The sequence below is a fragment of the Lactuca saligna genome, chromosome 3, assembly GCF_052625555.1.
Source record: "Lactuca saligna cultivar CGN05327 chromosome 3, ASM5262555v1, whole genome shotgun sequence".
Classification (NCBI taxonomy): domain Eukaryota; kingdom Viridiplantae; phylum Streptophyta; class Magnoliopsida; order Asterales; family Asteraceae; genus Lactuca; species Lactuca saligna.
This window is the reverse complement of record NC_136419.1, coordinates 15,403,847-15,429,272: the sequence shown is the minus strand read 5'-3', so window position 1 is coordinate 15,429,272 and position 25,426 is coordinate 15,403,847. Positions and strand designations below refer to the sequence as shown.

The 25,426-nt window shown below is 33.8% G+C and overlaps 2 protein-coding genes and 1 non-coding gene across 4 annotated transcripts; 2 read left to right on the top strand and 1 right to left on the bottom strand.

Moving 5' to 3' along the window:
* The first annotated feature begins 762 nt into the window (after nt 1–762).
* Nucleotides 763–3,571, top strand: LOC145034571 (RING/U-box superfamily protein). 2 transcript variants are annotated; one of them, XM_078983016.1, is made up of 3 exons: nt 763–918; nt 1,036–2,661; nt 2,916–3,571. In XM_078983016.1, the coding sequence occupies exons 2-3, from the start codon at nt 1,048–1,050 to the stop codon at nt 3,441–3,443; spliced, it is 2,142 nt and encodes a 713-aa protein (XP_078839142.1). In that variant the 5' UTR covers nt 763–918; nt 1,036–1,047; the 3' UTR covers nt 3,444–3,571. The 2 variants fall into 2 exon arrangements, with proteins under 2 accessions (XP_078839142.1, XP_078839143.1); XM_078983017.1 differs by having other exon boundaries at nt 766–918; nt 1,040–2,661.
* An 11,522-nt stretch (nt 3,572–15,093) lies between these two features.
* On the bottom strand, nt 15,094–15,197 carry LOC145038092 (U6 spliceosomal RNA). The gene has a single exon (XR_013679161.1). It is a non-coding gene; the product is annotated as a U6 spliceosomal RNA (small nuclear RNA).
* A 5,029-nt stretch (nt 15,198–20,226) lies between these two features.
* LOC145034570 (aluminum-activated malate transporter 14-like) lies at nt 20,227–23,709 on the top strand. The gene is made up of 6 exons (XM_078983015.1): nt 20,227–20,638; nt 20,739–20,879; nt 20,976–21,251; nt 21,351–21,475; nt 21,569–21,712; nt 22,947–23,709. The coding sequence occupies exons 1-6, from the start codon at nt 20,317–20,319 to the stop codon at nt 23,541–23,543; spliced, it is 1,605 nt and encodes a 534-aa protein (XP_078839141.1). The 5' UTR covers nt 20,227–20,316; the 3' UTR covers nt 23,544–23,709.
* The last annotated feature ends 1,717 nt before the right edge of the window (nt 23,710–25,426 follow it).

Genomic DNA, 25,426 nt, shown 5'->3' with positions numbered 1-25,426 from the left:
ACCCATGAAAACAAACAAAAAAAATCACCATAATATTGTTGTTCGTTTCAATTGGTTTTTGCATCCTTGAATCACTAGGATCCTACTCTATCAATTTAGTCACAACTAACAACTTAGTCGATTGCTTCTCCATTTCAAAAAATTGTTTTCATAACTGTTAGGTTGGTAGCTATGGATAATGCAAACACCTGCTTTTTAAAATAAAAAGAAGGAAACGTCATTAAATGACGATTGTGGCGGTAACAGGAAGCAACACACAGACGTATAACGCTTAAAAGCGGTAAAGAAGACGGTTTTTGTGCATTATAATGTGCAAAAACGTCTTGATGGATGTTGCCCATTACCAACAATCTTATATAGTGCTTTATCATACTACATAAAATACCCACAATCATGTTCTTATATTGCCAATATGGATAACTAAAGTAACTCCTATATAAGTTTTATATGAGTTTTTATTACTAAGAAACTAAAAACTTAGCTTCCACATCTATGAAAGAGATTTCTTTTGCGTGCATAAGTTTGAGAGATAGGCCCAATTAGAATGACATTGCATTGCCATTGTTGCTTAAGAATAAGTTTTTGATATCCATTGTCCGTAATGCTTGTTATGTAAAAAGAATTGTCTGGAATTCAAAACCCGAAATCTGTCCAATAAGCTTATCTTAAAATTAGAAGTGTTTATCAAACAAAGATAATTTGATCCATGGATCTTGCAAGTCCATATACAACCCGGCCCATGATCTCTACATTTTCAGATTTTTTCACTCGGTCACCCACAGATTATGAGAGCATATGCGTCGGATTCCGGATACAACTTCGTATTTCGTACTCGTCTGTGGTCGATCAGCAATTGAATACCTCTCTTCCTCTCAAAATCGCAAACAATCAGAAATTCAGAAGGCCAAATTTTGATCTGTAAGTTATCAGAAGCTGTAATCTCTATATCTACATGCATCACTGCATATTGATTGTATCTTCTTGTTGATAGAAAATAATATCGTCATATCGACGCTGATGTCTTTTTTTCTTTAGGTAGGATTTAAAATGGGTTGCACTGTTAGAGAAAAGCACATCCGTACAAATCGAAGGCCTCGACCTCTGAAACCGGATTCTGATGCAATGGATAAAGCTGTGGCTAACAAATCTAGTTTAAACCCAATGAATTTCCAATTGGGTTTTAATGAATCAGCTCAAAATCCCAATTCAAACCCTAATTTTGACGATAGTGGTTGGGGTTACTGTACGGAGGAACAGTTGGAAGAGATTTTGTTGAAGAATTTGGAGTTTTTGTATAATGAGGCGATCGTTAAGCTAGTTGCATTAGGGTATGAAGAGGAAGTTGCTTTAAAGGCTATACTGAGGAATGGCCATTGCTATGGTGGAATGGATGTATTGACTAACATTTTGCATAATTCCTTGGCCTTTTTAAACAGTGGGACGACTGTGAATGAGGGAGATCCAGATGAAAGCGAACAGGTTTTTGCTGATTTGAGACAGCTGGAAGAATATTCGCTAGCAGGCATGGTGTGTTTGTTGCAGCAAATTAAACCACACTTGAGTAAAGGAGATGCGATGTGGTGTTTACTCATGAGTGATCTTCACGTAGGTCGTGCAAGTGTGATGGAAATCCCTATCGCTTCAAATTCTAATGGGGATGGTTATGTCAATACTGAATCCAGCAATCCTGTTGTGAACAATGTGGAGAAGGCGAATGATGATTCAGTTGGTGTGACTCCTGCTTTATGCAGGTTTCATGGTGGGTGGGGTTTTGGAAATGGGGGGACATCTGATTTCCCTGTAAACCGGTTTCTATCATATGCTGCTTCAGAAATGAGTTTGCAAAGGGAGATCGAGTGTCCAAAGAGATTCAATCTTACACCTTCTATGAAGATGCTTTTGAAAAGAAACGTAGCAATGTTTGCTGCAGGATACAGAGCAACTGCTAAAGACACACAGGTTGGTTCAACTTCTTTATCCAATGGGCATTCATCAACTGTAGCTGAAACCTCAAGTGGTGAAGTTGAAAAAACCGAGGAGACACAGAGTACAAAGAATCAAGAAGTGGTTAACATGATGTTGAGTAAGTTTCGTGATCTGAATCTTGAAGGGGACATGGAATATGTTCCCGAGGATCAAAAGGATGAGATGATCTTGAGTTTAATGCATCAGATTAAAGATCTTGAGAGACAAGTGAAGGAAAGGAAGGAATGGGCACATCAGAAAGCAATGCAAGCAGCAAGAAAGCTGAGTCATGATCTTACTGAATTAAAGATGTTGAGAATGGAAAGGGAGGAAACACAACGTATGAAACAGGGGAAACCAGGTGCTGAAGATCCAACCATGAAGAGACTTTCAGAAATGGAGACTGCTTTGAGGAAAGCAAGTGGACAAGTGGACAGAGCAAATGCAGCTGTTAGACGCCTTGAAACTGAGAATGCTGAAATTAGAGCAGAGATGGAGGCTTCAAAGCTTAGTGCTTCTGAATCTGTTAACACATGTTTAGAAGTTGCAAGGAGGGAGAAGAAGTATCTTAAAAGGTTATTGGCTTGGGAAAAACAGAGAGCCAAGTTGCAGGATGATATTGCAGTGGAGAAGAGGAAGATTGGTGAGTTGCAAGAAGAGATGATCCAAGTTGAAGTAGCAAAAAAGGCAGCTGAGGTATGCTTTTCCTATTGATTTTTTTCATATACATTCTTGAATTTCATCATAGTAATAAGGATGATGAAATTTCTATTTATCTTATGCAAAGCTTTGGATTTTCTTAGCTCCAACGTGATTGAGGTAAAGAAGGTTGATAGTATTAGTTAGAAGGAAATCTTTTGTATTGATCCAACATGATAGGGTTTTTATTTGTGTTACAAGGGTTTTGAAATCTGTGGAAAATAAATTGAAGATGTTAATAAATAAAACAGGCAAAATGGAAGCAGGAGCAAAAAGCAAAAGAACGTGCCCTAACACAAGTGGAGGAAGAAAGGCGACTGAAAGAAGCAACAGAAGCCAACAACAAAAGAAAACATGAATCTCTTCGGTCAAAGATAGAGCTTGACTTTCAACGCCACAAAGATGACCTCCAAAGACTTGAACAGGAACTCTCACGTCTCAAAACCATGTCTTCAACCAATTCAGACAACAAACAACACTCCACCACTAATCTATCTATTACCCCACACACCCCAAATGGGTCCCACCCAACCATTGCAAGAATGCTCCATGAACTCGATAATCTTGATGATTCTGATGAAAAAGAAACCGGGATCGATCGCGATTGCATAATCTGTTTGAAAGATGAGGTTTCTGTTGTGTTTTTGCCTTGTGCTCATCAGGTTCTTTGTGCGACTTGCAATGATGAATATGGGACAAAAGGGAAGGCCAAGGCCACGTGTCCTATTTGCAGGGTTCCTATTGAACAGAGGATTCGTGTTTTTGGGGCCACCTCTTAACTCTTTTAACTCTTTACTCTTTTACCCAGTTGGTTTTATTAATATATAATGTCAAGAGTAAATTGTTAAGGATGTGATAATGATATTATTATACAAAACAGAATGAATGATTGGTGGTTTTTTGTTCATGTGGTGTTGGTTGCTTCAAGCTGTTGTGGTTAAAACAGCAACGTTATATTGTTTATAAATAAGCCTGTTTTCAGTGCATTTCACATTTCACATGATAAAAATAATACATTGTCATGTCATGTAATGTATGTTTTAAGTGATTTTTCCCTTTTCGGTAGAAGCCAGCTGTGATGTACTACTTTGTTGCACTAAAAAAGATGGAAAAAAATATCCACTCTCCATCTCTTGTATTATGTGTGTGCCCTTCTTATCATCATCCAAAATAGTCGTACAAACTTTCTTCGATCCTATCATAATAAATAAAATAAGTTTTAATAATGTCAAAGAGATACTAAAACATCAAACATGTAACAATAATCTGTAAATCTTGAATATAAATTTCAATCTATCACTCGTTAACTAACACAACAGTTTCCACTTGGGATGCTGCGTGTCATGATCAAAGGGCATTTGCCATTTGGTGTTTGCTGTACCAAATAATTTAGATGGGTCACAAGTGAGAAAACTTGATACGTTACTTTCGATTATTGAATATCTTTTTAATTTGTTCCTTTTGATTATTAAATATCTTTTTAATTTGTTCCTTTTCATTATTTAATATCTTTTTAATTTCTATATCCAACATGGATCGACATAAACTCTTTATTGGGTCTCAAGATATTGTTATAAAGAGTATATATATATTTTCTGTAGACAAGTCACATTCATAAGATTGTATTCTACTAATGTAATTTGTAACATTCCAATTTGAAGTGATATCCTAGCTCAATCACCTTTTTGATTGAACTGATTAACTGAAACTGTGGTTTTCTAAAACTCGTATTAAAATAAGTAAAAAACTTAAAATCACATTTCATGTTCTTAAATGATGGAGGTTCAATTGTTGCATAACTATTAACCAGACAAACTTTGTTAAACCAAATCATACTAAGATAAAATTGATTTGGCTCGATTTTTTTGATAAATGTTATGCTTCAATTCAATCAACACCTTTCATAGGGCAAAAAATATTATAATAGGGAGTTACCAAATGAGAAAGAAACTGATAGGGATAGCTATTTTTATAACAATTAAATTAACCACCAACTTTAACTTAAATTTTAGGTTAACCATTAAAATAAACACCCAAAATAAGTCGTTGTTTTTGTATACATTCAAGATTTATGATCGAATTTTTTTGTTTTGCACACGACAACCTACATTTGACAATCATTAATGAGGTGTGCAGGGTTGTTAATGCTTATGGCCACCGCAACCTCACCTGCTTTGTTGCTTAGGTCTTCTTGTTTGACTTAGAGCTTATTGTTTGACATAGGTTCTGTGTCTGAACGTTGTAACTTCGTCATATAATCTCAAGATTTAACGATCTTTATATTCATGCGCTCGTATTTGAGTCTAATAAAATTTTCGTTTAGATTACTCCCGTTAAATAGTAATATATTTTTACTTACAAATCATGAATAACACGTGTTTTTTATAAATGTTTATATAAACGTTTTTTATTAGAAGTCAAACAAATCATGAATAACACGTGGATTTAAAGATTGTAAGTAAAAATAATATTACTTTAGATTACTCCAGTTGTTTGCGATAAAAAGTAATATATTTTTACTTACGCTTTTATAAAAGAAACGATCATGCATACATTCATAAAAGAACACATGTATATAAACATCATAAGTAAAAATATATTACTTTTTAATAGGTGTAATTTGAATAAAAGTTGTAGTAGACTAAAAAAAGAACGCATGGATATAACTAACATTAAAATCTAAGATCGTATGAAGAAGTTACAATATTCAGAATACAAGACCTAAGCAACAAAACAGTCGAGCTTGCAGTTGCATAAGCATCAACAACTCCAAATACCTCATTAATGATCGTCCTACATAGGATGTTGTGAGCAAAACATAAAGAAACAATCATAAATGCTACAATGTACAAAAACAACAAATGCTTATTTTGAAGCAAAAAAAATGTAAAGACTAAATGTGTATAAAGTGAGAAATATATTACCTTATTAAGTAATTTTTCCCATATTACCTGGAGTAGCCATTCATAAAGACTAAATGTGTACAATTCAAACAAGTTGAAGGGGTAAATAGCTATTCATAAAGACTGAATGTGTACAATTCAAACAAGTTGAAGGGGTAAATATGGATGAAAAGAACTTAGTGACCAAAATATGTACAAATCAAAACATATATTACCGTTTTAGGTCACTATCCCAATATCTTAAATCACAATCATCATCTTAAACTGACAAAAATATATACAATTGTTATTTATCTCATAGGCTCATTAATAGTTTATTCTATATGTATTGTGACATCCCCATTCTTACGGTCATTTTAAAACTTTTTATTTATGTTTATTTAAAACATAGTTTATTTATAAATGAGGAATTTGGTCCTGAAAAAGTATTTCCGAAGAAATGTTTTTCATGGATTTATAAAAGTTTGGGATGCCATAACTGATACAAAACATAAACATAAACGAGCCTTACCGTATTTCAAACTATCAATCTACATCTCCTTGAATCTATCATCATTCATGTATGTTTGTACTGCTACCTATGATATAAAGAAGTTGAGCGGGTCAGGTTGGGAAACCTGGTGAGCACATAGGGTTTTCAACTCATAATAACCTAGTTAACATGTTTAATTATCAAACAATTAACCATATTTCCTATCCCCGTTTTCTTCTTTATTTGTCCCTAAGGATCTATCCTAAGTGTCATCTTAGACATTGTTTCTGACAGTGTTGTTTTAGAGATTTCTCCACAATACATGTCAGTAGGTTTCTTTCAATATTCATTCATAATGATTTGTCCTAAGGATCATTTTAATCATCATCGCTGACATTATTTTTACAAGGATTTTTCCGCAATATATGTTAATATGAAGTGGAGTACATCAAATGGACATAAGGTCCGTATCCTACAGGTTATGACCCTGCCTGCATTCCACGGGACTGTCATCAAATACTCTAGTGCCCTACATCTATACTCTGTTAGATGACTACATCGCTTAGTATAATAGTACTAGTAAGTTAAGGCCTTTCATTACTATTTTCATTTTCATCTCTCATCACCCATCTTCCCTATTATTATATTCATCCCTCATTACATGTTACTACCCAATATATTATATGTATGAATATATATATATATATATATATATATATATATATATATATATATATATATAGTAAATCATATAAAAATCATCTTATATAATTTCGTTTAACACATAACATTTTTGCACATAAGCACATATAATATTTAATTGTTTAAATACTTCATATTTATGTGTAAGATGAAAGTAACTATGCATCCACTTGATAAAAGTGGATATCTCGGAATTTGGGACAAAAAGCTCTTCAATAGTCACAAAGGTCTAAGCTTTGGGACAAAAAGCTCATAAAAACTCATCTAACGAGATCTAGAAAGGACATCAACAAGGTATAGACTTTATATATTCAAAAGATGCACAGGATAAAGGAGTTTCAGGATCTACAAGCTTGCAAGCAACACCATCGTCTTCAATACTCTTCTTCTTCAACAAGAGAGCACCAAAATCTCTAACAAGCTTCAAAATCTTCACACATAAGGCTTAGGCTCAATATTAGGGTTTGTAAGGAGTGGAGGTCAATAAGAAATGTGCAAAGGAAGCATAAGGGGGATTGAATAGGGGATAAACCCCTAAATATAGGATTTAGAAGTTGAGCTAGTACCCCCCCCCCCCCCCCGACGTATATCATATGTATGGCCAGCGTATTAGCATGCATCCCACGATCCATGGCTCGTTCATGTACGTTGCGCATACCTTATGTATGCCTAGCATACAGACTGAAATGCAAGGCTTTTTTCATAAAGGGTCAAAGATGAAAACTTTAATTAAACCAAGGACGAAAATGGAAATACCTAAAAAACAGATGTTACACAGACACTATGTCGAACTTACTTGTAGATTAGTCAGACTTGATTTGACATGACCATTAAGTTTGAAATTAATATTTATCTTCGCAGTCATTACCGAAAAAAAGGTGATGATGGAAATGAACAAAATAACTTAACTACTTAGAGACTTTGTAACCTTGTGACTTTCCATGATCCAAGTGTGAATTCTGTGCTTCTGGTAGTATAGGCATCTACTACCTTTCACACATATACATACTTGTCCCAAGTATTGTGTTGCAGTTCTCCAAGTTATCATACAAGTAATTTATACATCGATTTATCATATTGTATAGTGTAACATGATTGGGGATTATATTACTTCTTATAAATGGTTACATGGTTATTCAAGTTCATCATCCATTATGCCTCTTCCATCAGGGCTACATCACATAATACTATCTATGTCACTACTTTATATCTTAAACTTTAGGTATGTAGCTTCTTATTCTTTATCTCTTGCATCGTCATCTGCTTCATCAAGGATCATCTGGAATGCTATTGTCTTTGGAGTTGGTGGCACATTTAACCTTGATGCTTCATTTTTCTTTAGGCATTTCCTTGAAATGTGCCCCTTGTATCCACATTCGTAACATACCCTATCATTAAACATACAATTTTTAGAATAATGACTAGCCCTTCCGCACTTGAAGCAAGTCACTTCTCCATCGCACCTACCAAAGTGCTTTTTCTTGCACTTATGACACCACTTGGCTTCATTGTTACCCCCAAGCTACTAATCGTTGGGGTTAGACTTCAAGAATTTACTTTCTTCTTAGATTTTGAAGATCCCTCAGGTTTTTTTTTCTACCTCCGCTCTTTCCAGAACGTTCTCCTTTATCTGGGTTTCCATATTCCATATTCCTAGCCACCCAGATGGTTGTTTTCAGGGTAGTTGCTAGTTTCACTATTGGCCCATAATCCACTGGTAGTCCACTAGCAAACTTATTTACATTGGAAAGCTCCGTAGGAACCATGTAGGGGACCAACTTCTTCTTAGTAATGGTTGCAACATACTCGTTGACACTCAACCTTCCCTTCTTTAGGTTCTGGAATTTATTTTTGATCTCCAAAAGATCTTGTTCAAATCAATATTGTTTCTTTGGCTCTTCTAGAAAGTTTTCCTAAGATATATTCCTTGCTTCTCCCTTCGACATAAAGTCAGCCAATAACTTCCACCAGCTTAACACTCCATTCTTCAGTTGTCTATCCTCAAGAACAATCTTTTGCCTATTGCTACAATCGCAAATCTCGAACACCATCTCCATTTTGGAGATCCAATCCATGACTTCCACTGATGTTGGGCTTCCAGAAACACTCGGTGGCTTGGATGCCATGAAGTCCTTGTACTTGCTTCCATCTCTTTTAATTTTCACTTTCTGGTTATTCCTCCTAACCACTTGGGTTTCCACAATACCCAATGTCCTACTGTAATTTCCTTCCTCATATTCTCCTCATTAAGCTTAGGTTGCACAACTGGTGCAGTAGGCTCTCTTCGATTTTCTCGAATGAGTTTTTTCATTCTTCCCCCTCTTCAACTAACAAAGCCATGATCATCGCCATCGTGACATGTTCAGCTACCAACACTACTTTAGATGCACATCCGATTACAGGGGCTCATAGTGCTGATTTCCATTACCATTTCCTAGTCCAGTTCAAATTTTCACCATGATGATCTATACATTGAAGCAGGCATTCATTATACCAAGACAAGAATATAGATATGGAAGGTTTAGACGTATGATCTAAAAGGTCTAGTATGCTCAAGATTCATATTAAAGTAATATTGCTAATTAACATATGATCCTAAGGGTCACACTAACAACAAATTGATACAATTTATTGTTTATTAGAAATCGATTTTAATAAATATTACATTTTTGGTGGTACTTTTGGAGACATTCGGTTTGATATAGAAGAAGAGGAAATTCCAGACACTATGATCCTTACAGGCAAACAATTCAAAATCTTGAATAGGAAGCTTAATTCTTTATTACAAATTCAAGTTGATGGAGGACGAAAACATTCAGTCTCTATCATGGAAGTTGATCTGATGCTTAAACGACAAGCAAGCCGTCTTCATGAGGCCATTTCTGATGTGGATCGAAATAATGAATATAGTGTCAAGAATCAGTTGTCTAATTTCTCTTCAGATCTCAGGGATTTGAAGGATGTTGCAAAAGAACGTCACATATTTTTTTATTCAAGATGTCAAGAAGGTTATGGAGGATGTGAATTTCAAAATTCAAGAACTTCATGATGATATGAGCAAGGAAATAGCTGCTGTTCAACAGGATTTTGCTTCTCTGAATCAGAAAATTGATATAATAGCCGATGTTGTTACGAAGTTCATAAAGCTCTATGAAGTTCTTGGTCCAAGGGTGGAGAAAATATCTAAGGATGAAGTTCAAAGTTTTTAGGAAATTAAAAAGATGTTGACTGAGTTGAAAGACCTTGTTTCGAAGTCAGGATCTTCTACCTTAATAACTCCTGAGTTTTTGTCTCAAAAGTTTCAGTTATTCGGAAGTGTTCTTCAAAAGGAATTGGCCCCATTATCAAAGCTAATTAGTTTTCTACCAACAAATGCCCCGCCTGTTATCATAGGGGTGCAAGGGGGAGAGAAAAAGTTTGGGGAAGGAGCTTCTTGGAAAACTGAAGATAAAGTGAAGGTTGTGGGTAAACTGTTTGCAACAAATATTCCTTCGACAAAGCCAATATTGTCGAATGTTGATCCTGTGGTTTTAACAGTTACTACTACAAGGCCAATTACCAAAGGTATTGTGATTGGAACAATTGGCGAAGGAAGTGCATCAAAACCTAAAGAAATAACAACAAATCAAGACAGGGGAAAAAGATCATAGTTGAAAAATCGAAAGAAGAAAGGAAGGCAGAGGTTAAGGCAGAGATGGAGAAGCAAAGACAAATACAAAGTATTTTAAGACTTCATCAGAATGATCCTCCAAATCTTAACAAAGGAGATCCAAGGAAGCTGCATAGTTATGAAAACATAGAAGCAAGGGTGGCATATAATGAAATGCATGATTTCGAGAATAAGCATAGAAAGAGTTATTCTATAGAAAATTCTGAAATGAATCAACTGGATTTCCCAATGAATGAAATGATGTCCTGTAACATACACGTTTTGAAATCGTGCTTATATAATAAATAATATTATGAAATATTATATGATATTGAGTATTGAGTTCTAACAGATAGTTTTTATTAGAATTGAAGTAAAACTATGTAAAGAATGACTCGGAAAAATATTGGAAGTCTTATTAGATTCCAATCTAATATTGAAATTTAACGAAAATATAAAATTTGAAATAAGTAAAATTTTATTATTGAAAATTGTAGAGAATCCCGTTAGAAACATTTAGGCGAAAACCTCATCGAAATCCGAGTTATAACGAAGAAGTTATGACTATTTGATGTTTCGTGACAGAACCGGCATGAAGCCGAATGATATAAAAAGTGAGTTTTTGATAAACTAATTTTTAGCCTATATGATCTAAATGAAAGTCGTAGTATTCGTTAAACCAAGAATTTCCATAAAAAGAACGTCAAAATCTATCTTCGTATGAGGAAATTATGATTTTTGTAAGTTTCGGTATAGCAGTAGACAGCTAAAAGCTCGAAATAAAGATCGAGTGAGTTTTGGCCGACACAATCTAAACGAGAATTGAAGATCTCATTGATTGTATTTCAATGGTAAAAAGACAGAAGAAAACGGACGTCAGATGAAGAAGTTATGAATTTTTAACGGACTTTTCATGTCCCAGCCTGTTAAAAATATAGCTTTAAAAATGAAGTCAAAATTAGCCGACGGAATCTAAACGAAAGTTGTAGAGCGTAATCTCACCTACCGTGGATATAAAGAACACCAAAAATGGAGTTCGTATGTAAAAGTTACGAATTTTTGAAGTTTACAAATTCGGAGTACGCCCAACGTACATGAGTACGCCCAGCGTACTCGTGTTCACGGTCCGAGATTGGCCACGTACTTCTCTCATTGCACAAGGTACACGTATCGGATAAGACAGCCACGTATCAGCATACGCCCGACGTACTGAGTTGTACGCCCATCGTACTGAGCCACAACGAGGTACGCCCAACATACTAAAATTTACGCCCAGCGTAATCTGGGGTTTCAGCCCCTATAAATAGAAATCGATGGCAGCTGAATTTTGTTTACAAATTTTACTCTTTTACACTCTATACTCTCTCTTAATTCACCCTAACACCCCCCGAAAACACATTATCATCCTCGACACCCGAAGCAAGCCCCGACGCTCCGAAGTTCTTGAGAAAATTTTATTTTCAAGTCGAAACCCTGGCCGTGTAAGGCCGACTTTCAATTAGAATCCCCGGTTTTATCGCAGAAAGTCATATTTAGAGCCGAAGTGCTACTCAAATTATCGTTTATTCCTTCGGTTATTTCACGGTGAGTTCAATATATAGGAACAATTGTATGTTATGTGTTATATGTGCTATGTGCTTTTCCGTTGTTATTATTTCTGATATGTATGATAGCAAAGTTTTACCTTTGACCATATGATCAGTGAAATGACTTAGATTCACGGTGGTACTGGTTCGTAGCCTCTGGCCATGTAGAGCATGTCTCCGTAAAAGAGTGACTTATATTCTATGGCATTGGCAGATGGTTAGACAGGGCTATAAGCCTGAAATCTACCAAAATTTTAATCAAAAAGTGTATGTGTTCTGTGCCATTTGGGCCGAAGCTCTATTGATGTTTATCAAGTATTGAAATTTTTATGGCTCATTGATTGTATATATTTGAATTTAATCATTGATTGATATGGAAAGCTTGTCACATGATTCACATATGCCTTTGTTGTTCCTTGTTCCTCTTTGCTTTTGCCATATTGAGGTATATATATATGGCATAACGTTAAATTGTATCTATTATTGAACTCACTAAGCGTCACCGCTTACCCCTCTTAATGTTTAACAATTGCAGGCAATAAGCAACAAATATAGTTATATACTATTGGATGATTTAGACTAGTTTGAAACTATTGTATTTTGTACTCATGTTTGTATAAAAATTTAATATCCTGAGTAGTTATGTAATATGTAAATATCTAAATAGTTGGTTTGTATCCAGTAGTTTGTAATAGAAATTATCAATGTAAATATTATTTATGAATATGCATGTAGCATGTTTTGAAGTAACAATATTGTGAAGTATGAAAGTTGGGTCTTCCAAAAATACGAAAGTTAGGGTCTTTCATGTTCATTACTGCTCAATACAATTTTTTTGACAGATTCAAGAATCCTGATGATTTTACACATATGAAGTTGAGATTTCATGCAATTTTGGGGAAAGAGCAGGAGGAAGTTTGGTCACTTATGAAGATTGTCCAAGTAAGAAGTGTGATGAAGGATGAACTTTTTGAATATATGCTTCAAAATTTCATATATCATGTTGTAAGGGCTAACAAGGTTGCATGTAATTTCTCCATTGCTGACTTTCCATTAATGAACTTGAATGATCTTATTCAAGTTGCATACATTCTCAAGGAGTCAGATGCTCTAAACCTTCAAGGAACCATCAAAGAAATGTTGAGGTTGGGGTTAGGACATCTTAATCTTTTCATAGACAATTATTTCGATTGTCTAACATTGACGGATATAGAATTAGCTATGTCATTGAGAAAAGAAGTTGCAGTTCCTCAATCAACGGTGAAAAGAAAAGCTGATCTGATAGCATATGATGACGGTGAAATATGCTTAAAACCTTATGGGATAGTTTTTGGTGGGAAGGGTAAGAATGGAAAACAATCGAAGTTTTTGTTCCAAGCAAATGATGTCGAAAGATACACAACAACCCAATATACGAACTTAATTGTGCATATGAATAACTGTAAGAAGAACACAGAAGGAGATGAAGCTAAGACGCGAAAGATTATGAATTGGTATGCTGAAGTTCGAAAAACACTACATAAAGCTGCTCAAGTTTTGATCAATTGACTTCGACACTTATTACAAAGGGGGAGAATGTTAGTGTCAAATATGTTGTAATGTGTAGAAGTCTGTATTAGTAGTTTCGAAAGTGTTTTATCTATTTACTAATGCATTTTGTGTTTCAAAGTTTGATGTTTAGTCCTTAGTATTTTCTATATACTTTCTGATTCTCCTATAAATAGGAGTTGTACTCAGGGATAGATAGAACTTTTCCAGACTTTTGGTCTAAACATTCTCTGTGTATTCGGAAGTAAAATTGAGCTATAAACAAGATCTTATTTACTCCTTGTGTTCATATACTTTGATTACTCTGATTTATGTTATACTTAATTAAATCACTTCTACACACATGATATATATGGGTGGACATTTTAATTGTCACCGACAATATATGTACACTTGCTTGATGACGGTGTTCGAATGAAGTTACTATAATTAGAAAGGACTGAAAATAAATACAAGACATAAATTATAGTATATATAAAAAGTATTTGTAAGTTAACATATATATTATGAAAAAAAATAAGCATAGTGATATTATTGGAAATGATATACAACAAATTTGTTAAATTAAAATTGAAAATATAGTAGAAACAATGTTGATCATGACAAACATTAGCTAGGAAATAATAAGGGATAATGACTTAGGAGGGTAATTAGGTTTCCAGTTTGTCCGTATTAGGTCACTAATGTTTTTTTTTGTGTGCGTATTAGACCAATATGGTTTCTATTACCGTTTAAAAATAGTCATTTTTACCGGTTTCTTCCTGTTTATATGGAAAAAAGGATTATTTTTAAATCGTAATAACAACCATATTGGTCTAATATGCACAAAAAAACATTAGTAACCTAATACGGACAAACTGGAAACCTAAATACCCTCCTAAGTCATTAACCCTGGTTATTTAGAAAACATGCTTACTAATCAATGTGACTGACTTGTTTGACTAAAAATAGTTCCTTCCATTTAAACTTATCACACAAGCCTTCCAGAATTTCATTATCCAAAAACTCATATGATTGATGATCTTCATTACATAAATATGAAACATTTTATCAATAACTTCTTTTTTGTCATTTAAATGTTTACATGAACACATCCATATATACAAAAACAATCTCACTTTGATACCTCCCATCAATGTCTACATTTGATAACGAATGAAAATGTAAAACCAACAGGAACTTGCAAAGGATACCTATTATCAATTATTTTATAGACAACAAAACCACAACATGAACTAAGAAACTGAAGTTGCAAAATGAACAAAAAATCAGCACATAAACAAACACATACAAACTATAAACAACACATAAACGGAAGTTTATAAAGCATGAAACTTAATGAAATGAAAAGTAAAAAACTTAAAGGAGACTGTATAGAAAGAAAGTTCACCCTTACTTGCCACAAATGGTTGAAGACATCAACAAGAAGATCAATCTGACCATGGAATCCACATGTTGTCTGATCATGACTTCAGTAGTTCATCTACTGAAACGTAAGAATTGCAATTGAACTCTATTAGCATTTGAAAAGGGAATTAGGGTTTCAGAGAAGACGACGAAGGGTTTACAATTTTTTTGGACCATTTCTCGATTTGGGCGTGTCATCCTTGTGCAGGGGCCATGCTAATCTTCTCTGTATTGTTCCAATTTTTGTTGGATGTCCCCGAAGGGACGACTATAGATGAAGGGCTTCGCCATATAGAGGAGTAGCAGGTTCTTCTTCTGGTCGATATGGGACGACGCGAGTTCTAAAGGAACTAGTTTACTGTTGATGGTTATATATTCTCAATGTGTTTAAAATTAGGGTTAATGACTTAGGAGAGTAATTAGGTTTTCAGTTTGTTCGTATTAGGTTACTAATATTTTTTTGTGCGTATTAGACAAATATGGTAGTTATTACCATTTAGAAATAGTCATTTTTACCGGTTAAACAGGAAGAAACCGGTAAAAAGTATTATTTCTAAACGGTAATAACAACCATATTGGTCTAATACGCACAAAAAAACCTTAGTTACCTAATACGGACAAACTGGAAATCTAATTACCCTTCTAAGTCATTATCCCAAAATAATAATGATACTTAATAGAAATGTGCATTGATTATGCTGAAAAAAATATTAATAAAGTAAACAATAATTTGAAACATTAAAATAAGGATGAAAAGTCAAAAACAAATTACATGATAGACAAAAAAAATATTGTTTGGTACGGTGGACGTATCATTAAATATTTTTTTTATCTAAATATAACTCGGTAAGCTTTGTTTTGTTTTTAACATCATTAGATAACGAACTTCTTATATTAAAATTAAAAATAGATTGAAAATTTATATGTTGATATCTATATGATTTATTTAGGTTGACATTTTTGTGGTCATTGATAATATATGTAACATTATTTGAATATTTTAAATTTTGCTAGGATAACCTACATCTACTATATGTATATGTATACATATATATATATATATATATATATATAGAGAGAGAGAGAGAGTTTAGTTCCGGTAAAGACTCAAAAAATAGTGAAGACTATGGGGGAAATTCTCTACTACCAATTTCATCAATGACACAAACGTCAAACTCAAATACTTGGACGTGGTGCGTTTACATGGAACAACGTCCGTGATAACTAGTACGGTCTCGACGATTTAATCACGTGCAATGAACGTCCATATAATGTCATTTAAGTAGGTTTTATTATTTATTTTCGTTTATTTTTATTTATTTTTATTTTTCATTAAAAAAATTCAGTTGTTTTAAATAGGTATATGATCGGTTTATACAATTTTTATTTTTTATTTTTTGTTTTTCTTTATTTTTTTAGTTTTTAAATCTTTTTTTTATCTTTTTTTCATTTGTTTCATTCTTTAATATCTTTACTATATAGTTGAAGATACTTGTGTTTTTTATTTTTTATTTTTTATTTTTTTAGTTTTCAATTTGTGTTTTTTTTTTCTGATTTTTTAAATTATATATTAGTTTCAGTTTTTAATGTTTAACAATTATAAAATTTTAAATAAAAAGAATATTAATGATCATAATATTTTCCATTTATATTTTGTTTTTGAATTATATTATTTTTAGATAATAAAATTTTGAATCAAATTATTTTGATTAAATCATTTTTTAATTATATGATTTTGGATCAATAATATATTCAATTAGATATTTTTTCTTTTACCTCTTTCCTTTTACCCGTTTAACCTTCAAACAATTAACATTTGTCGAAAATGTCAAAATCTATCACATAATTACAAAAACGCCAAATCATCTTACAAGATATTAGCTATAAATAAAATCAAATTTCTACCGCAGTCCTCGCGTAATTTTGAGTCGTCATTCGATTCAACTTCTCCCTCTCTCTCTCTCTCTATATATATATATATATATATATATATATATATATATATATATATATATATATATATATATATATATATATTCCAGGCTAACATGTAAAAATAGTCCATATGTTATATAAAAAATTATCATTTTAGTTCAAAAATGTTAAAGGTACAAAATTTTCATTTTGTTGTAAGTTTGGTCTAACTTGTTTTGAAATTTTTTGTAATGATGATTTTGCCATTTATTTTTTTATTTTAATTTTTTTATTGCAATAATTAAACAAAAATCAAAATAAAACCCTCTTCTTCCTTTAACACACCACTCTCCATTTCTCTCACTTTGATGTTTGTAGGTTACCATCACTAGTCACCTGTCTTTCTCATTAAAAAATACATTAGGCCACCATCCATGTTAGTCTCGTCACCGCTACTAGCCGACTACCATGTCATTTTCGCCACCATTCTCTCTTTACCGTTGATTAACACCATAAGTTCCACAATAGCCTTTTAGTATACAAAACCATAGATTTGTTCCCTCGTCGGCAAGACAGGTTTGATGATTTTGTTGAACTCCATCTGGGTCTCGAGTTTCCAGCACCATTGGAGTCTGAATCAGACTAATAAATAAAGATGACGATGCCACTGAACTCTGACATTTGTAGATCGACGCCATCGTAGGAGAAGGAGAGATGCAGTCGTCGCCGCCACCATATCAAAATACAAACGAAACCATCATCTTCATTCAGTAACAAGTACGAACGAAAACACCAATTTTATTAATCTTTTTTAGCATATCTTATAAAACATCAAAACTCAATTCAGATTCTTGCCATCTTTATTCCAGTATGATTTAAGGCTCTATCATAATGAAATCGGAACAATCTAAGACCGTATAAGCAGATTTGATCCATCGATATCTATTTGAAGGGAAATGAACCAATTCTTGATCAAAATTTCTTCAAAACATGCTCATCATTGAAACACAGTAAGTGATTCAACATTCAAACCTGAAAACATTTAATTTAGCCATACAAACTATTTCAAAACAAGTTCATATTTTTTCGAATCAACAAAGAACCAAAATATACTCTAATCTATAACTTATGAGCTTGAATTGAAGCTTCATCAAAACCCATTTCATCGAAAACCTTTGATACATATTTTGATCAAATTTTGTTCGCATCACCTAACAAGAAATCAGATTCAATTGAAATCAGATTCTATCACTTTAGGGAAGAACATGTAAACGCACGCAAATAGTTTTTTTTTATAAAGGGGTGTTTGGGAGTGCTTTTTAAACTCCAAAAATGTTTTTAGATAAAAGTGTTTGGATTAACTTTTATGAAAAAGAAGTCAATAAATCAATAAGTTAAAAAATATATGGCTTAAAAAGTATTTTTTTTTTAAAGTTATTTTGGTTAAAAAGCCAAAAGCAGTTTCAAAAACATTTTAGGTTATTTTTGGTGCGCCACGGCTAGCTGAAAAACTAACTTATATATATATATATATATATATATATATATATATATATATATATATATATATATATATATATTAAATTTTCATGTTTGGCAAGAAAAAAAGTAGCTTATAAGCTAACTTTTTAAAAAAACTACTTAGTCTAGCTTTTAGGAGTTTTTTAAAAATTTTCTAAATATACCTTTTAAATAATTATAAAAACACATTCTTTTAAATATCATTTTATGACATTTCATATTTTTCAGCTAGTTTTACCAAACGTTATTTTTAATCAGCTAATTTTTCTACTATCAATTAGCTTTTTTTTTAACCACTAGCTTTTCAGCTAACAACTAGTTTTTCAGCTAGTACACAAAACATAACATTATATTCTTTTTAAAAAGTGATTTTTGAAGCTAATGAAAACGTTATTCTTAAAAAGTGTTTTTCGAAGCTAACCGAAAAGTTATTAATAAAAGACAAAATTGCAAAAATGATCATGTGGTATGCATTTTTTTTAAGGGTGTTGGTCCAAACCACGAGTTTTTTGGATTGGTGGTCCTTTTGAGCTAGTTTGCTCGTAGTTTTAGTCTTTGTCCAAACTAAAATGACTATTATACCTTTAATGAGTTTAGTGTTCATTTTTCTTTTACTTTTTAAAATTGTTATTATTAATAAATATAAAAGTGGGCCCACTTATCTCTCTCTCTCTCTCTCTACCTTTATACTCATCTCTTAAAATACCGACCCTTTTTGCTGCTTCGTTTTCGACTTACACTTGATGGGAATGACATACGAGAGGAAGGAGGAGTTGGTGGTGATCGAAATCAGTGGCTGGCGATGGTTGGAGTCCTCACAGTGGCAACGACCAAGGTGGGGGCGGGTGGTTCGCTAAAGGCTTTACAGATCGCTAGGAGGAAAGCCGATCTCCGGCCACCCCTATGGTTTAATCTCCAATCAACACCCATATATCCAAAGAGCAAACATTTTCAGTGAGGTGACTAGGCAGTGGTTTAAGGAAGAACTTTCAAGGCCGATGATCTTCTCAGTCTCGTTCAACTCATCGCCAACGACTTCATATGCAGGGAAGAGGAGTAGCAAAAACGGCGATTGCTTTCGCCGCCATTAATGGTAAGAGGGGTTGTTTTTGTCCTGTAACACAAGCGATGAAGGAGGGGGTTCTTCACCTTCGTGGGTTAACTGAACAATCGAAGGTGATGCCTGGAACAGGGCAACGATGGTGGTGATGGGCAGAAGATGGTGGTGGCAATAAGGTTGATTCGGTACTCTTCTATGCTACATTCCTTTTTTGTTGTCGGCTGTGAATGTGGGGTAGTGCTCGAAGTGATCGTAGGGTGTTTGGGGTGATTAATCAACAGGAAAGAAATTGAGGGAGGAAGGGAGCTGCAAAGGTGGTGGCAGTTTGTCTTATGGTGGCTATTATAAACAGAGTGGAGGAGGAGGTGATCCCGTCATCTGATATGGTAAGGGAGGTTGCTCCAGCAACTCCCTCGTGGTTCTTCTTTCTGTTCCAGTGGCACACCCATTGAGGGGAAGCAATAGTAGCAAAAGGGGGTGTTTGGGTGAGGGAATCAAGGAGAAAGAGAGAGAGAGAAGTGGACCAAAATTAGTTATTTATTTTCTTTTTCCTTTAAATTAAATAGAAATAATAGAAAAAATATATCAGAAATGATATTTTAGTCTTTTCAGTTTTCCAAGTGACTAAAATTACAATCAAATAGCTCAAAAAGGTCATCAATCCAAAATACTCGTGGTTTGGATTAAAACCCTAAAAAAAATGCATAGAGGACAATTTTTTCAATTTTGTCTTAATAAAAAGCCAATAAGTCCATGTCCATAAGGTGTTTTGAAAAGCAATTCCAACACCTCCTAAATTCTTTCTCACTTTCAAGGGAAGAACATGTAAACTCACGCAAATCTTTCCACACAAAACACCTATAAATACAACAAAAGTTTCAGGGTATCATATGCAGCTTAAAATATATCTCCCGAGTAGATATAAGTTTTTTATCGCGAGAAATCTTGAATGCGAAGTAGGAATGACTATGGACTCTTTAAACGAGAAACCTACTTTGATCCAGAAGATGAAACGATTTCTGGGTTCCTTATGTTGCAACATATGGAAAGTGGGTCGAGATGATCCGAGAAGGGCAATTCACGCTCTTAAAGTCGGGTTTTCTTTAACCTTAGTGTCTTTATTATACCTAATGGAGCCATTGTTCAAAGGGGTCGACCAAAGCGCGATTTGGGCAGTCATAACTGTCATCGTTGTTCTCGAATTCACCGCTGGTATTTTATATATATACGTACAAAAACATGTACTTATATTATTATACATATATGTAATCATATATTATATACTTAAATTGTACTATATTTAATTTAATAGGAGCGACTTTATGCAAAGGATTAAATCGAGGGTTTGGGACGATGTTAGCAGCATCGTTAGCTTTCTTATTCGAGTTTATAGCACGAGGAAATGGAAAGGTTTTTGGTGCTGTTTTCATTGGAGCTTCGATTTTCTTTATTGGTAAGACAAATAGACATTAATCGTCGTTTCGTATTTGTAGTTTCATTTAATGCCACAATATGGAGTTGTGAAACTATTTCGTTTCATGTTTCACAGGCACATTGACTACATTTTTGAGATTTTTCCCCAAAATAAAACAGAATTATGATTACGGTGTTATAGTATTCTTGTTGACGTTTAACTTGATCACCGTATCGACTTATCGTGTGGATGAGTCTTTTCTGAAACTAGCCGAAGGCCGGACGTATATGATCGGGGTCGGTTCTGGGATTTGCATTCTGATGAGCCTTTTCATATTCCCGAATTGGTCCGGAGAAGATCTCCATAATCACACAGTTTCCAAAATTGAAGGACTAGCAAAATCGATCGAAGGTATACATATATATACACGCAATAAATTTCAAAGTATTTGCTTTCATTTGTTTAAAAAATTACTTATTTGTACATGTCCTATCTATAAACAAAATGTAGCTTGCGTCACTAAATACTTCAGTGAAGAAGAACGGAATGTAGAAAGAGATGAGATGATATCGGAGGATGAGATTTATGAGAATTATAAGGCGGTTTTGGAATCCAAATCGACAGATGACACGCTCGTAAGTTAAAAAAAAAAAAAAAAAAAAAAAAAAAAAAAACATTCTTTAGGTAATTTTAAAATTAATGCAAAAGTTGATATTGACATACGACAGGCGCTCCATGCAAGTTGGGAGCCGAGATACACGTGGCAGTGCCATAAATTTCCGTGGCAGCAGTACGTGAAAATAGGAGGCGTTCTTCGTCATTTTGGGTACGGAGTTGTTGCTCTTCGTGGAAGTTTACAAACCGAAATACGAGTGAGTACGTTTTTTACTTTCCATTAAAATGCTATGTGTAAAAGCCGAATGAATAATTTCTTATTTTGTATAGCGTTAAATAATGAATAATTTATTCATTTATCAATAATGTATAAATCTTTTTATTTACAGCTTGCTAAATAAATTAATTCTGCTAAAATATACCAGTATAATTAATATCCATGAGTTTGGATAACACATAAGGTTAGAGTTAAGCGTTTTGATTCCATTACAATGAGGCCGGTCCTATGTATTTGGGTCCCGGCACAAAAGAAAAAAAAAAGACACCTTTTAAATTACTAAAATTTATATAATAATTAAATCTAAGTTAATTTTACGAAGATTGTTGCTAACAGACGAACTACGAATCGTGAACAAAAGTCTAAGTATTCTATTACAAATTATCATTATTGTATGAAAATTAGATTTATATATAAATGATTTCAAATGAATTTTAAACAAAAATAGAAGAATACACAAATCAATAGTATCCCATTTCAAATATTTAAACCATCTCGCCTACCATGTGTTATTATTTCTTTATTTTTTTTATAAAACTTGACTTTAATATATACATTATAAAAGAACGCAAAGTAAAGATAGGGAATAAAAATCAACTGGACATAGTCAAATTTTATATTTTTGGACCTAATATGTATAAAATTAAAATATAGAGAATACTTCAGTAAAAAAAAATCATGGGGGCTACAACAACTCCTAATCCTATATAAGATCCACCCATGCCCCTTCATGGTCTGGGCCTTGACACGATACCAAACATCATGTTTCCTAGGTTTACCAAAATACTCCATGAATGGTAAGGGTAAGAGTGATTTTTGTTATTTAAATATTGCGACGCCAATGATGCGACACCAATGATCAGTATCAAAAGGGAATCATGTTATTGTAGGTGCTAATTGCTATTACTTTTCTTCATAGTGCAATTTGTGGCGACTGACAAATGGATTAACCATTTATTATAAGGAACTAACAATATTTATAAAGTCATCTATGATTGTTATCGTTGGAGTTTAGACACAATCACATTCACTTTTGTATATATGTTGGGGGTAACGGGGTCTCTCATTTGTCTTTACGACTCTTTTGAAGAAAAATCAAGAATTTAATACTTTAAAATATCAAGAATTTCATATATTTAAATATTATTACTTTATTCATCGGTTGCTTTGACGATGATGATAATTTGATAATGTATTTTGGTTTAATTTTTCAGACTCCAAGATCAGTTAGACTCCTATTCAAGGATCCATGCATTTGCCTTGCATCAGAAGTAACAAAATCCCTAATGGAGCTTGCTTGTAGCTTAAGAAATCGGCAACACTGCTCGCCAGAACTACTTACCGAGTCGCTTCGCCAAGCACTGCAAGACCTAGACACAGCTTTAAAGTCCCAACCAAGACTCTTTGTCGGTACAAATACCCCTCACCACAAGCCCGAAATGCTATCCACACTTGCGTTAACAGAGAGACAAAACTTTGAAAACCATTTATCAAGCATAAACACAGACGCACCTACCTCTATAGATAGGAAACCCAAGGGGGTTTCTGAGGGTGAGAGGAGGGTTTTGAGGCCAACATTAAGTAAGTTTGCGATCACAAGCTTGGACTTTTCTGAAGCGCTACCAATTGCTGCTTTTGTGGCTTTGTTGGTCGAGTTAGTTGCTAGACTTGATCTTGTGATCGAGGAAGTTGAAGAATTGGGGAGAGTGGCTTGTTTTAAAGAGTTTAAACATGGTGATAATGTGATTTTAGATATTGACACGAGAACAAAAAGGGAGATTAATCTTCCTAATTTTGCCTCTACAGAGTGAGTTGAAGGGCATAATGGTCATTTGAATTGTTGGTATGAATACAAGTGTTAGTATATCCCACATCGAATGGCATAATGGTCATTTGAATTGTTGGTATGAATACAAGTGTTAGTATATCCCACATCCTGGGAAACAATCCTATAAATAAATGTCTATATATGTTGGATTCTCCCTGTTTATATAAATGCTCTTTTAGAGAAAAAAAACACAAATCAAAGGCTCCACATATATCTTAAAATAATAATCTTGATTGTTCGATACCACCAAGACTATAAAGAAAATGTAGTTTTGATCGCAATTGTAAAGACGAATTTGAATTAATAAAATTGGGTGGCTTCGATGTTTTTATTGTTGTGCAAATATGAATTAACTAAATTATATAATCTAATCAAGTAAGAAAATTTATATTATTGCATCTGGATGTTATATGATCCATGGTGTCAATTTTCTACAAAAGTAAATTTTGTCTAACATTAATATATACAATGAACTTGGGTTGTATAAACTTAGGCCATGGACAACGATCTATCAAACTTTTATTGCAAACTTTAATTGCAAGTGTGGTTTGCAAGCCGCATTAGCTTTCAATTTTGCTGAGGGTGCAATCCTTACAATTAAGTTTATTTACTCCGTCACTACCCCATTTTTCTCTTTCATTGTTTTTACTATCTTTGGTACATAAGACCTTCATGGTATACGTGCAACAAGGTTGTTGGTGGTTGAGGTGGACCGGGACCACGACCGTGCACACCATCTCGACCGGTCGTGGTCGCTCGTGGTCGTTATGGTCCGTGTTCCCGACGACAAAATGAAACGCACGATCAAATCGTTTTCTTTTCTTTTGACCATTGAACGGTCAATTTGTTAAGTTTATTTTTTTTTTCAAAAACTTAATACTTATAAATCTAATAAAATCTTCGCATTTCGTTACATTTTACTTTCATTTTAAACCAAAACTTTCATTCTAAACCAAACCAAATGGAGGATTTGGAAGTGTTAAATTTTTTGACTGAGATGATGAAGGGGAATTCATTTTGACATTCTTTAATGTTGTGCAACACATTCACGATGAAGAAAGTTTGAATGTTGCTCGTACAAAGTGGCCGGCAATCGTGATCGTCAAGCCGCACACGACTTATTGGTACGTGATTACTTCGCTGATAATTGTCTTTACAATGATAACGCATTCGAACGTCGTTTCCGTCTAAATAAGACGATATTTTTACGTATTAGTAATGCTTTAGAAGAACGTTATGATTTTTTCAAACAAAAACCTGATGCTAGAGGAAGAATGAGTTTTAATAGTATACAAAAGTGTGCGGTTGCGCTTATGTATTTGGGATACGCTATACAATTTGATGCATCTGACGAATACTTCAAAATATCCGAGAAGACCGCAATTGATTGTGCATATTGGTTTTGCGCATGTGTGTATGAGGTTTTCATCAAGAATATTTACGTAAACCAACTCCACGTGATATTGAGAGATTATATTCGCCTCATGAAAAGAGGCATGGATTTCCGGGGATGTTTGGCAATCTAGATTGTACGCATGTGGCTTGGGAAAAACGTCCAAATGCATGACGTGATCAATTCACTCGAGGAGATATAGGGGAACCAAGTATAATCCTAGAAACTGTCGCATCTTGGGATTTATGGATATGACATTCTCTTTTTGAAGTCACGGGGTCTAACAACGATATTAACGTTCTTGGCCAGGCTCCACTGATTAACGATCTTTGGACCGACAAAGCATCTGGTATGACATTCACGGTGAACGGACATTCGTACAAATACGGTTACTACTTTTGTGATACTATATACCTGGATTATTCTACACTTATGAAGGCGTATTTGGTTCCTCGAAGGGAAAAGACAAAGTT